This window comes from Pseudophryne corroboree, chromosome 2, assembly GCF_028390025.1.
Source record: "Pseudophryne corroboree isolate aPseCor3 chromosome 2, aPseCor3.hap2, whole genome shotgun sequence".
Taxonomy (NCBI): Eukaryota; Metazoa; Chordata; class Amphibia; order Anura; family Myobatrachidae; genus Pseudophryne; species Pseudophryne corroboree.
Window position 1 is genome coordinate 84,199,003 of NC_086445.1, and position 12,760 is coordinate 84,211,762.

At 46.6% G+C, this 12,760-nt stretch overlaps 1 protein-coding gene across 2 annotated transcripts in view; it reads right to left on the reverse strand.

Annotated features, from left to right (window-relative positions):
* CCDC82 (coiled-coil domain containing 82) overlaps positions 1-12,760 on the reverse strand; it is a 178,644-nt gene that overhangs the window by 105,224 nt on the left and 60,660 nt on the right. The window contains exon 2 of one of the 2 annotated variants that reach the window (XM_063951491.1): positions 11,591-12,197. In XM_063951491.1, the coding sequence (XP_063807561.1) occupies positions 11,591-12,163 (573 nt within the window). In that variant the 5' untranslated portion in view covers positions 12,164-12,197. The remainder of the gene's footprint in view (positions 1-11,590; positions 12,198-12,760) is intronic. The other variant, XM_063951492.1, reaches the window with a different exon arrangement.

The window sequence follows — 12,760 nt, forward strand, 5'->3', positions numbered from 1 at the left end:
TTCGAAAAATAGAGAAATTAAAAATATTTTACAAAAGCATTGGGATATTCTAAAGCTTGATCCCATACTTAATAAAATAATTCCTGAAATTCCGCAGGTAGTTTTCAGAAGGGCACCCACTCTGAAAAATAGACTAGCACCATCCAGACTGAAAAATATTACAGAAAAAACTTGGCTGGATAATGTGAATGGATTTTTTCCTTGTAATAAATGCAAGGTTTGTAAATATACCAGCAGAGAAAGGAAGAAGATTTTCAGTAGTAATAAAGAGGAATCATGGGATATAAAAGGCTTTATTAACTGTCAAACTACCAAAGTTATATATATGTTAGAATGTGGCTGTGGAGCAAGATATATTGGGAAAACCAAGCGTCATTTAAAATTAAGGATTTTAGAACATACTCGTAATATAGTCAATAAAGTTACCACGCATAGTGTCCCAAGACACTGGGCTGTTTGCTGTAAGTCATCCTTGGCCCAATTTACTTTCAAAGCCCTTGAACATGTGGTTGTGGATGCAAGAGGTGGAGATATACTAAAACTACTAAGTAAAAGAGAGACTTTTTGGATATACAAACTAAATACTCTCGCACCGTCGGGTTTAAATGAGACCTATGATATTACATCATTTTTACATTAACTATAGAATATATTAGCATATTGTCCACTCTGCATAATTTAATCTCTCTTCTATATGGTTAATTCTGCTGCTATAGGTATCTTTCCTTTTTAATGATATAATGCATCCTTTTATTCTTTCTATTCCTTTATGTTATTATTATAGTATTTTAACTGAGTAATCTATATTAGACGGTTTGTTACGGATAAAGAGTGTATGATAGAAGCAAGATCCTTTGATATAATTAACTAATTATATATTTGTAATGTATGCCACTGACTGGTGATATTGCTATTAGCAACTGATTGGGGTTGCGTTTTAGACTGGTTGAGTTGCCATATGGGGGGGAAGGACGGCGGGTGGTGTGACCTTTCCATGTTTGCCCCGGCTTCTTCCGGCAGTTGCGGTGGTAGCTTAGTTTGTTCTTGTCCCTGCGGTCGCCCCTCCCTTAGTGGGTACGTATCCCCGTCAGTTGTTTCACTAAGTATCAAAGAATTTATACCGAACAAAATATAAGTCATCTAATAGAAAACTGTTTGGTGTTTTACAATATTGTAATTAATTTGTTCTTTACTGCCTAAATTATATACTGACTTATTTGAACTTCAGTTACAGATATTTTAGTATTGCTTGCTATATATGTTTTATAGTTTTTTTCTCCTGATCTTTTTTATGATCTTTTTTATGATAATCATTGTATGATAATCTTTTTAACATTAGTATATTCTTTCTATAAATAAAGTCCATTCAGAATATATATATCTGTATTAAAGAAAAGTAAGATAAAATCAGTGCGTATAAAAAGACATCGCTGGAGACACTGACCACACCCCCTGACGAAGTCATACAGTGACGAAACGCGTTGGGCGTGGCCTAAACGAAGACGTGTTCCTTCCAACTAAGAACACTTGTTCCGTAAGCTGAGACGCTGACCTGATAATTGTTGCATGCCGGCAACCTGAGAGACGGACCGCTGTGAGAGACACTGGATACAGCGCTTTCGATTTCCATGAGCCGGTGATTTTAAACCTTGATGTATGTGAGCCTGTTACTTGTAGTAAATCTACTTTATATCTTAATTCACTGAGTGCGCCTTCATCATTCTTTTTCAATATATATATATATATATATATATCTATCCAATCTCCACAGTCAATTCAGTTCAACGTTTCGGTTTATCACCTTTTTCAAGAACTACATGAAAAGGTGATAAACCGAAACGTTGAACTGAATTGACTCAGACAGTCTGTTATTCTTGTACAACAAGTCCTGTGAGTGCTGCCCTGTGGAGATTGGATAGATTGGGGTGCAGCGGACCCGGGAGGGCACCTGGGCAAGTTATGGCTTTTGCAATGGAGTGCCGGCATTGGTGAATAATATATATATATATATATATATATACACACACACACACACACACACACACACACATATATATACATACACAGATACACACCCACAGTTATATATATAACCACATACATACATGTATATGTAACAGAGACTCTGATATTGGCCACAGGCTGAAAATCCTGATTATTTTGCTGCCTAAACGCAGCTTAGTTATTGGGACCTCCCTGCGGGCTCCCCCCCCCTCTCCTGGAGAAGAGTATTATTTGCAGGTGCAGCCTTTATTCTGGCTGTCGCCTTCCCACACACTGCTCACCCCCCCCCCCCCCCCCCCCGTTGTTCAGCAGACGGGAGATGGGGAGCACGGGTCTTACCGTGGCCCTGTGAAGGATCTGCACGCCGGAGATTGGTGAGCGGATGACAGAGAGGGCCGCTGCAACAGCTGTCCGCGGTCAGCTCGGCTGCTCACCCCACCAGAGCCGTACCGGGGTAAGGAGGAGGACGGATTGTGCGGGCGCCTGAGAGCGGCGAGCGTTCCGTCGGTAGTGAGAGAAAAAGGGGTGAGGGAATGTGATCAAAGGCGCCCAAAATTTAGGAGGAAAGTTTGGTAAAGATGTAAGTCATAAACAATAAACAATAAATGTTACATAAAATGGAAATGGTGGATGCAACAATACTTGTGAATTCTTCTAGATGTTCTCAATCAGCTGTCCGTCTATGATTTAAATCCTCAGACAATCCTCAGTTGATATGTGAAAACAAAAATATAGAACAAAAACCAATGTGTAGTATAATTGTTGAAATGTCTTAATAAAGGTGTCCAGAAAATGAAACTCTGGTGAATGAGGGGCTTGATAGTAGAAAGGATAGATTCTCGCCACCACCAATATTCTCAGGGTTCAAGACGTACCGAAACTCACATAATGTATAGTAGGAATAAACATATAACGGTATCTTTGTATGATTTTAGGTACAGCGTACCTCACTCACATGTCCAGCAGGTGTTCTCCACATATAAAGGTATCTTTAGCGGTCTTTAATAATGGTCCAAAGCGGTGAATTTTTGTAAAAGAAAAAGTTTTTATTTGACATAAGTCAAAAAGAGTAAAAAAGTACAGGTAATTACAATTTGACCTTATTCGTCGGGCAGAAGAATGGGGGTATCGGGAGATAAGATTGAAAGAAATCTCCAAATACTAGAAGGTGGTCCGGAATCCCCTCTGTATGCAAAGACCCCCAAAAAAATACCTTAAGATGGTCAAAAAACCTGTTTAAAAATGTGAATCCACGCTCAGCATGCACCAACGACGTTTCAACCGTGTCGGTCTTTTTCAAGGTGTGTGAGCTGAGTGTGGATGAATGCTATTTATCCTATTACACAGGAAATGAAGGTTTTGCAATGCATGATGGTAACAAAAAATTATTTGACTTTCTAATAATAACAGTGGGTATAGGAATAAGGACAAAGGCTTATAAGGTGACCGTGTGTATGAATGTTTCATATGAGGAAAAACTGGACATTGTGAGGGATAAATATTAGAGCAAAAGAAACGCCGGACCGGAAGTTACTGTGGTCCGCATTGCGTTCCAAATACCGGAAGTGCGTTCCACACAACCGGAAGTGCGTTCCACTGACTGTGCGCTAAACCGGAAGTGACCACGGGTAGGCACAGTACATGAAGGGAAGAATGACATGCGTTCCACCTAACATGAAATTGCGATCCACAAGCTTAGCTTAAGGAGGAGGACGGATTGTGCGGGCGCCTGAGAGCGGCGAGCGTTCCGTCGGTAGTGTCGGGAACTGCTCGCTAGCTCCCCCTGCAAGCGCCCGGGTGTCCTTCCACAAAGGATCTCCTGAGCCGGGGAGCGTTGAGCGGCCCTGCGCAGTGCCGGGGTTCGCTCGCTGGCTCCCTCTGCAAGCGTAAGTCCTGGGCTGCGCAGAGACTGCACAATATCTGTTTGCATTTGCACACTGGCCCAGCTAAAATACTCTCCCCCTGTAGGCGGCGACTATCTGATTGCAGCAGTGCAAAAATCGCCTGCTAGCAATTAGGCCTGAATTAGGGCCACAGTATGCTATGGTTTCAATAAGGACTACAGAATTTTATAGACATCAATCTGATACTATTTCCCATCTTTATAGACGTATTGGCCTCCAATTACATAGTTACCCTGGTGTAATTGCAATACTCGGTAAATGCGTACAGTGGACAGATCAACAGACCTCCACTTCACCTAATCCTATGCAGAAGGTGATAAACACCGGTTGTCACTGAACTACCAGGACCGTAGATGACACTGAAACATCAGGTCAAACAAGGATCTATGGAAAAGCGCATACAATGTGGGAATATTATACAAATCCACCCAGTTTGTCTATATATAAATATCTACATCCTTATATACATCTCAAATATATATCTGTGGCTGCCCACATATATAATGCAGCCCTCCCTTGAGGGAGCGAATGGCGACATGGACCAGTCTTCAGAAATGTATTACCGTTGTAAATTAACTGGTCTAGATCTGAGTAGGAACCCAGATCCTTGAGGCGGTCTATCTTCTGGGTAGGAGACTTGTTTTACCTTCCATAGAAAATGACACCATCTGGTGGATAGGGATGCGAACCCGGGATCCAGTATCCATGATACAGAGCACCATACCACTAAGCTACAGGAGAAGCTATTGGAAACATAAAACAAAGGTTTCCCATCCAAACTTGGACCAGATGCCTCTTGCATAACTTCATATCTGAGCTCTGTTTTGCGTATTGGTACCAGTATTATAATGTTTATATGGAGCTTTTGCTCCACCCCCACATACACGGCGCCTAAATTCAAACATGTGCTAAGGCGCACAGTGCTGTTTTTGCCTGAGATGGCTAGATTATTATAATGTGTTCACGAAGCTTAGCTCCACCCCCAAGCATGGCGCCTAAATGAAAAAATAAGAATTTACTTACCGATAATTCTATTTCTCGTAGTCCGTAGTGGATGCTGGGGACTCCGTCAGGACCATGGGGAATAGCGGCTCCGCAGGAGACAGGGCACAAAAGTAAAAGCTTTAGGATCAGGTGGTGTGCACTGGCTCCTCCCCCTATGACCCTCCTCCAAGCCTCAGTTAGGATACTGTGCCCGGACGAGCGTACACAATAAGGAAGGATTTTGAATCCCGGGTAAGACTCATACCAGCCACACCAATCACACTGTACAACCTGTGATCTGAACCCAGTTAACAGCATGATAACAGCGGAGCCTCTGAAAAGATGGCTCACAACAATAATAACCCGATTTTTGTAACAATAACTATGTACAAGTATTGCAGACAATCCGCACTTGGGATGGGCGCCCAGCATCCACTACGGACTACGAGAAATAGAATTATCGGTAAGTAAATTCTTATTTTCTCTGACGTCCTAAGTGGATGCTGGGGACTCCGTCAGGACCATGGGGATTATACCAAAGCTCCCAAACGGGCGGGAGAGTGCGGATGACTCTGCAGCACCGAGTGAGAGAACTCCAGGTCCTCCTCAGCCAGGGTGTGCCCCTGACCAAGTAGCAGCTCGGTAAAGTTGTAAAGCCGAGACCCCTCGGGCAGCCGCCCAAGATGAGCCCACCTTCCTTGTGGAATGGGCATTTACATATTTTGGCTGTGGCAGGCCTGCCACAGAATGTGCAAGCTGAATTGTACTACACATCCAACTAGCAATCGTCTGCTTAGAAGCAAGAGCACCCAGTTTGTTGGGTGCATACAGGATAACAGCAAGTCAGTTTTCCTGACTCCAGCCGTCCTGGAAACCTATATTTTCAGGGCCCTGACAACATCTAGCAACTTGGAGTCCTCCAAGTCCCTAGTATCCGCAGGTACCACAATAAGCTAGTCCAGGCGAAACGCTGACACCACCTTAGGGAGAAACTGGGGACGAGTCCGCAGCTCTGCCCTGTCCGAATGGACAATCAGATATGGGCTTTTGTGAGACAAAGCCGCCAATTCTGACACTCGCCTGGCCGAGGCCAGGGCCAACAGCATGGTCACTTTCCATGTGAGATATTTCAAATCCACAGATTTGAGCGGTTTAAACCAATGTGATTTGAGGAATCCCAGAACTACGTTGAGATCCCACAGTGCCACTGGAGGCACAAAAGGGGGTTGTATATGCAGTACTCCCTTGACAAACTTCTGGACTTCAGGAACTGAAGCCAATTCTTTCTGGAAGAAATTTGACAGGGCCGAAATTTGAACCTTAATGGACCCCAATTTGAGGCACATAGACACTCCTGTTTGCAGGAAATGTAGGAATCGACCGAGTTGAAATTCCTCCGTGGGGGCCTTCCTGGCCTCACACCATGCAACATATTTTCGCCAAATGCGGTGATAATGTTGTGTGGTCACCTCCTTCCTGGCTCTGACCAGGGTAGGGATGACCTCTTCCGGAATGCCTTTTTCCCTTAGGATCCGGCGTTCAACCGCCATGCCGTCAAACGCAGCCGCGGTAAGTCTTGGAACAGACATGATCCTTGCTGAAGCAAGTCCCTTCTTAGTATCTCTTGAAGTTCCGGGTACCAAGTCCTTCTTGGCCAATCCGGAGCCACGAGTATAGTTCTTACTCCTCTCCTTCTTATAATTCTCAGTACCTTGGGTATGAGAGGCAGAGGAGGGAACACATACACCGACTGGTACACCCACGGTGTTACCAGAGCGTCCCAGCTATTGCTTGAGGGTCTCTTGACCTGGCGCAATACCTGTCCAGTTTTTTTGTTCAGACGGGATGCCATCATGTCCACCTTTGGTCTTTCCCAACGGTTCACAATCATGTGGAAGACTTCCAGATGAAGTCTCCACTCTCCCGGGTGGAGGTCGTGCCTGCTGAGGAAGTCTGCTTCCCAGTTGTCCACTCCCGGAATGAACACCGCTAACAGTGTTATCACATGATTTTTCGCCCAGCGAAGAATCCTTGCTGCCATTGCCCTCCTGCTTCTTGTGCCGCCCTGTCTGTTTACGTGGGCGACTGCCGTGATGTTGTCTGACTGGATCAGCACCGGTTGACTTTGAAGCAGAGGTCTTCCTAGGCTCAGAGCATTGTAAATTGCCCTTAGCTCCAGTATATTTATGTGGAGAGAAGTCTCCAGACTTGACCACACTCCTTGGAAATTTCTTCCCTGTGTGACTGCTCCCCAGCCTCTCAGGCTGGCATCCGTGGTCACCAGGACCCAGTCCTGAATGCCGAATCTGCTGCCCTCTAGTAGATGAGCACTCTGCAGCCACCACAGAAGAGACACCCTTGTCCTTGGAGATAGGATTATCCGCTGATGCATCTGAAGATGCGATCCGGACCATTCGTCCAGCAGATCCCACTGAAAAATTCTTTCGTGAAATCTGCCGAATGGAATCGCTTCGTAAGAAGCCACCATTTTTCCCAGGACTCTTGTGCATTGATGCACTGACACTTGGCCTGGTTCTAGGAGGTTCCTAACTAGCTCGGATAACTCCCAGGCTTTCTCCTCCGGGAGAAACACCTTTTTCTGGACTGTGTCCAGAATCATCCCTAGTAACAGCAGACGTGTCGTCGGAATCAGCTGCAATTTTGGAATATTTAGAATCCACCCGTGCTGTCGTAGAACTACTTGAGATAGTGCTACTCCGACCTCCAACTGTTCTCTGGACCTTGCCCTTATCAGGAGATCGTCCAAGTAAGGGATAATTAAGACGCCTTTTCTTTGAAGAAGAATCATCATTTCGGCCATTACCTTGGTAAAGACCCGGGGTGCCGTGGACAATCCAAACGGCAGCGTCTGAAACTGATAGTGACAGTTCTGTACCACGAACCTGAGGTACCCTTGGTGAGAAGGGCAATTTGGGACATGGAGGTAAGCATCCTTGATGTCCAGGGACACCATATAGTCCCCTTCTTCCTGGTTCGCTATCACTGCTCTGAGTGACTCCATCTTGATTTGAACCTTTGTATGTAAGTGTTCAAAGATTTCAGATTTAGAATAGATCTCACCGAGCCGTCTGGCTACAGTACCACAAATAGTGTGGAATAATACCCTTTTCCTTGTTGTAGGAGGGGTACTTTGATTATCACCTGCTGGGAATACAGCTTGTGAATTGTTTCCAATAATGCCTCCCTGTCGGAGGGAGACGTTGGTAAAGCAGATTTCAGGAACCTGCGAGGGGGAGACGTCTCGAATTTCCAATCTGTACCCCTGGGATACTACTTGTAGGATCCAGGGGTCCACTTGCGAGTGAGCCCACTGCGCGCTGAAACTCTTGAGACGACCCCCCCCCCCCCACCGCACCTGAGTCCGCTTGTACGGCCCCAGCGTCATGCTGAGGACTTGGCAGAAGCGGTGGAGGGCTTCTGTTCCTGGGAAGGGGCTGCCTGCTGCAGTCTTCTTCCGTTCCTCTACCCCTGGGCAGATATGACTGGCCTTTTGCCCGCTTGCCCTTATGGGGACGAAAGGACTGAGGCTGAAGAGATGGTGTCTTTTTCTGCTGAGATGTGACTTGGGGTAAAAAGGTGGATTTTCCAGCTGTTGCCGTGGCCACCAGGTCCGATGGACCGACCCCAAATAACTCCTCCCCTTTATACGGCAATACTTCCATGTGCCGTTTGGAATCTGCATCACCTGACCACTGTCGTGTCCATAAACATCTTCTGGCAGACATGGACATCGCACTTATTCATGATGCCAGAGTGCAAATATCCCTCTGTGCATCTCGTATATATAGAAATGCTCTATAGTCAATAAAATACTGTCCCTGTCAAGGGTATCAATATTTTCAGTCAGGGAATCCGACCAAGCCACCCCAGCGCTGCACATCCAGGCTGAGGCGATCGCTGGTCGCAGTATAACACCAGTATGTGTGTATATACTTTTTAGGATATTTTCCAGCCTCCTATTAGCTGGCTCCTTGAGGGCGGCCGTATCTGGAGACGGTAACGCCACTTGTTTTGATAAGCGTGTGAGCGCCTTTTATTTTCTATCGGGGGAAACCCACGCATCATCACACACTTCAATTAATTTATCTGATTCAGGAAAAACTACAGGCAGTTTTTTCACACCCCACATAATACCCTTTTTTGTGGTACTTGTAGTATCAGAAATATGTAACACCTCCTTCATTGCCCTTAACATGTAACGTGTGGCCCTAATGGAAAATACGTTTGTTTCTTCACCGTCGACACTGGAGTTAGTGTCCGTGTCTGTGTCGACCGACTGAGGTAATGGGCGTTTTAAAGCCCCTGACGGTGTTTGAGACGCCTGGACAGGTACTAATTGGTTTGCCGGCCGTCTCATGTCGTCAACCGACCTTGCAGCTTGTTGACATTATCACGTAATTCCCTAAATAAGCCATCCATTCCGGTGTCGACTCCCTAGAGAGTGACATCACCATTACAGGCAATTGCTCCGTCTCCTCACCAACATCGTCCTCATACATGTCGACACACACGTACCGACACACAGCACACACACAGGGAATGCTCTGATAGAGGACAGGACCCCACTAGCCCTTTGGGGAGACAGAGGGAGAGTTTGCCAGCACACACCAAAACGCTATAATTTTACAGGGACAACCTTATATAAGTGTTTTCCCTTATAGCATCTTAATATGTAATAATATCGCCACAAAAATGCCCCCCCTCTCTGCTTTAACCCTGTTTCTGTAGTGCAGTGCAGGGGAGAGCCTGGGAGCCTTCCCACCAGCAGTTCTGTGAGGGAAAATGGCGCTGTGTGCTGAGGAGAATAGGCCCCGCCCCCTTTTCGGCGGGCTTCTTCTCCCGTTTTTCTGACAACCTGGCAGGGGTTAAATACATCCATATAGCCCCAGGGGCTATATGTGATGTATTTTTAGCCAGCATAGGTACTTTCATTGCTGCCCAGGGCGCCCCCCCAAGCGCCCTGCACCCTCAGTGACCGTTGGTGTGAAGTGTGCTGAGAGCAATGGCGCACAGCTGCAGTGCTGTGCGCTACCTTAAGAAGACTGGGAAGTCTTCAGCCGCCGATTTCTGGACCTCTTCTCTCTTCAGCATCTGCAAGGGGGTCGGCGGCGCGGCTCCGGTGACCCATCCAGGCTGTACCTGTGATCGTCCCTCTGGAGCTAGTGTCCAGTAGCCTAAGAAGCCAATCCATCCTGCACGCAGGTGAGTTCACTCCTTCTCCCCTAAGTCCCTCGATGCAGTGAGCCTGTTGCCAGCAGGACTCACTGAAAATAAAAAACCTAACAAAACTTTTACTCTAAGCAGCTCTTTAGGAGAGCCACCTAGATTGCACCCTTCTCGGCCGGGCACAAAGATCTAACTGAGGCTTGGAGGAGGGTCATAGGGGGAGGAGCCAGTGCACACCACCTGATCCTAAAGCTTTTACTTTTGTGCCCTGTCTCCTGCGGAGCCGCTATTCCCCATGGTCCTGACGGAGTCCCCAGCATCCACTTAGGACGTCAGAGAAAATGCCTTAGCAACGGTGCACAGCGACAATATAAGGCCTGCACAGCAGCCGCACGCGCCGTCATATCCAGAGAGGCTACTCACTAAGAGCCGCTCCCTGCACCCTATGTGCTGTCGCAGCGCGCTCTAAGGCAAGAAACGGCCATCAGCCATGCAAGGCGCCCCGCAGCAGTCAGGGAGTCCCGCGCTGGAAACAGCTGCTCCCTGCACCGGAGGTGGGGTCCCCGGGACGCGGCGAGTAACACGCTGATCCATCGTGGTAGGCGGGAGACACGACTCCCGTGCTTCAGCGCCCCGGAGACCCCCCTACCAGCCGCCCCTGCTGCTCATGGCACGCAGTGCACCCGAACACTAATTGAGCCACATACAGGGGCGTAGATTGCTAAGCTCAGTATCCCAGGTCCCTGACTGTGGTCACTGTAGCCTCCAGTAGCGATGACTAACGATCAGTCAGAACTACAAGACCCTCTAAAAGGAATATTACAGGATTATAATAGATGGAGAGCATATTTAAACAGAGCACTGGTAGTTAAACAGGATCTGAACCCAGGCTGTATCAATACGGAGCATAAGCCCATTAGACTTGCTCTCCTTTTATAGCTGCCATTTGATTCGGCGACCCCCCCCCACTTAACGGGGACCCGGGCTATACATTACCAATCAGTAGTCTTCAGCCATGCTGCCGGTGGCGGCGGGCTGCTGGGGCTCCATGTCAGCAGTTAATTGCTGGATGCAAGACACCCAGGGACTGAAGTCCCTGCAGCAGGATCTCGGGCTCCAAATCCCGCAGGGTGGTACCGAGTTCCTCCGACAGCTCCCACGTAGCAGCCTGACAGGGGCAAACTGTCAGGCTGTTGTAGAGTGAAAAAGTTAAAATTAAATTCAAAAACATGTCTGGCGCTCCAGAGAAAGTGACCGGCTCTCCCAGGCACATTTCTAAAACTGGTCTGGGGAGGGGTATAGAGGGAGAGGAGCCAGTCACACACATTCAAAAATTTTAAGTGCTGGCTCCCCTGATCACCCCATCTATACCCCATGGTACAGAACTCCAGCGTCCCCTATGGATGATAGAGAAATGTACATTTTCCTACATCTAGCTTACTTTATCTTGAGTAGAAATCAAGATATTTTTGACAGTAAGGGAGAAATAAAAAAAGGATGAGAGGAGATACCTTTTCCTCAAATGGCTCCCGGCTGCTTGTTCGGCTTCGGGAGCGTCTCTTTTCTGAAAGCTTCTGGAGGATCTCCAACCTCTTCTGTATCTTGCGGTGTCTCTCTGTCCCCTCCTCTTCTGATGTTCCTGGATAGTCTTTCAGGACTGTGAAATTATTCTCTTCTTTGTCCGCACATGTCTCCTGGTCGTCTTCCTCTATCACGTGGTGCCATGGTTTGATGTTGACCTTTCTCACAATTGTGCCGAAGTCAGAGCCGCTGTCACTGCTGTCGCTGCTGTCTATGGCACCAGATGTTCTCCTTTGTCTGGGTTTTTTAATGCAACCGTCATCTTCTCTGTTGTCTGTAGAAGGTGCACATTTTTCTGCCTCTTTCTCTTCGCTCTCCCCCGTGGAGCTGCTGTCAACATCATCTACCTCAGTTTCTTCCTCTGAAGAGTTGAACTCATCGTAGTCGAATATACGGGATAGGCTGTCTACTTTGGTTCGTTTCCAATCAATTCTAAGTGTTTCCATAAAATCCTGCGACTTTCTTTTCGGTCTCGTGTTATAACCCTCAGAAGTACCTTCCATGTTTTCAATGGGAGATCGTCGACAATACCAACTGCTGAAAAAGATTTCAAGGGGATTTATTTTATTGTTTGTTAATGCACATAGTGGGCGGGTTGTAATGAAGTCCGAGTATGGTTCCTAATAAATTGATAGGCTGCATTCCCAGTGAGGTCACCTGGTTCCTAATAAATTTACTAGGAACCGGTGACATCACTGAGAATGCAGCCTATCAATTTATTAGGAACCAGGTGACATCACTGAGAATGAAGCCTATCAATTTACTAGGAACCAGGTGACATCACTGAGAATGCAGCCTATCAATTTATTAAGAACCAGGTGACATCACTGAGAATGCAGCCTATCAACTAACTAGGAACCAGTGACCTCACTAAGAATGCAGGCTATCAATTGACTATGAACCAGGTGACATCACTTAGAATGGAGCCTATTAACTAACTAGGAACCAGTGACATCACTGAGAATGCAGCCTATCAATTTACTAGGAACCAGGTGACATCACTGAGAATGCAGCCTATCAAATTACTAGGAACCAGTTCACATAACTGAGAATGCAGCCTATCAATTTACTAGGAATCAGGTGACATCACTGAGAATGCA